Consider the following 1,265-nt stretch of genomic DNA (forward strand, 5'->3'; position numbering starts at 1 on the left):
CCACGAGGCTGCGTTGAATAATTTTGCACTTGGAGTGCAGTTTATAAATTGTTGGATTGAGCTCCTCTACTTAATAATTCCCAATTCGAGCACTGGTGTCAATGATTCATAGCAAAAACACAATCATTAATTAACAAATGGTAAATAAATTGAACTATAGTGGAGAGAGGTTATCACCTAGAAAAACACTTGAAATTACCAAAATAGAATTTGAAATAAAATATAATATTTAATAAATTGAAATCTTCATATTAAGAATTAAACCAAGATAATAGAGGGTTAGCGCTCAGGAAATCAGTAAATGTATTAATTAAAAGTTGAAGGTTAATTCTATCAAAAGCTTTTTCAAAGTCGTTTGTATTAGATAACTTTATTCTTATTTCAAAATATATAATCATTTTAGTTTTTAATATTCGTATGATCATCTAACTACTTAAAAGGAACAACATTTTTAATTGTGCTTCTGAAACTACTTTTACTAACTACTTACAATTTAATTAAAACATGATCTAATTAAAATTATAAACCGTTATCTTTGTAATGAAACTTAATAGCAACCACCAATTTTTAAATGACCTAATCATTGACCCAACATGTATCCAAAAAGAAATAAATACTAAGTGGTCTGATAATGTTTCTGAGAATATTTTACAAATAGTTAACAAGTGAACCATATTATTATGACTCACTAAGTGTTTATTTAGGGTGAAGGGAAATGTAAGAAATAACTAGTACAAATCAGTATAGTGGAAGTAATATTTTTTCTATTTATAATAAAGCATTCTAATGATTTGACTAGAGCCGAGAGAGAGAGAGAGAGTGTGTGTGCGTGCGTGTATGTGTATTTTTTATGTGCCATACTACGATACAATAAACAATTTATGAAGAGAACAGATGAATCAAAACAGTCGTAAGTAGGTATGAATGACAAATCGGAATAATACTAACCGTTTTTATTCTTGAAGTTTAAACCCCTGGTCCTCTGAACTGTAAACGAAACACGGTGGCATTAATATCATTATTACCATTAGGCATTTTTGTCCGTTCTGCAAAAAACACATACCTGTGACTTGTACGTGTGTGGGACTCCACATAGCGTTGGTGGCTAGGGACGAGGGGTGAGTGAAAAAAAGTATAAAAAAAAAATCTAAGCTCCGAAGACCGACGGAAGACGAAACAATAGTCGTAGGTGGTGGGCTACAGTCTACAGTAACTGAGACCTGTGAGACGGAGAGTCGAGAAAAACTAAAAGTGGAGACGGTTTG

At 31.9% G+C, this 1,265-nt stretch overlaps 1 protein-coding gene across 2 annotated transcripts in view; it reads right to left on the reverse strand.

Moving 5' to 3' along the window:
- Nucleotides 1-1,265, reverse strand: part of LOC100168409 (rab11 family-interacting protein 5) — a 12,209-nt gene extending 10,944 nt beyond the window's left edge. For both annotated transcript variants that reach the window (XM_001945534.5, XM_016806496.2), the window contains exons 1-2: nucleotides 1,064-1,265; nucleotides 949-987 (exon numbers count right to left, since the gene is read on the reverse strand). In XM_001945534.5, the coding sequence (XP_001945569.1) occupies nucleotides 949-987; nucleotides 1,064-1,094 (70 nt within the window). In that variant the 5' untranslated portion in view covers nucleotides 1,095-1,265. The remainder of the gene's footprint in view (nucleotides 1-948; nucleotides 988-1,063) is intronic.

The sequence above is a fragment of the Acyrthosiphon pisum genome, chromosome X, assembly GCF_005508785.2.
Source record: "Acyrthosiphon pisum isolate AL4f chromosome X, pea_aphid_22Mar2018_4r6ur, whole genome shotgun sequence".
Classification (NCBI taxonomy): Eukaryota; Metazoa; Arthropoda; class Insecta; order Hemiptera; family Aphididae; genus Acyrthosiphon; species Acyrthosiphon pisum.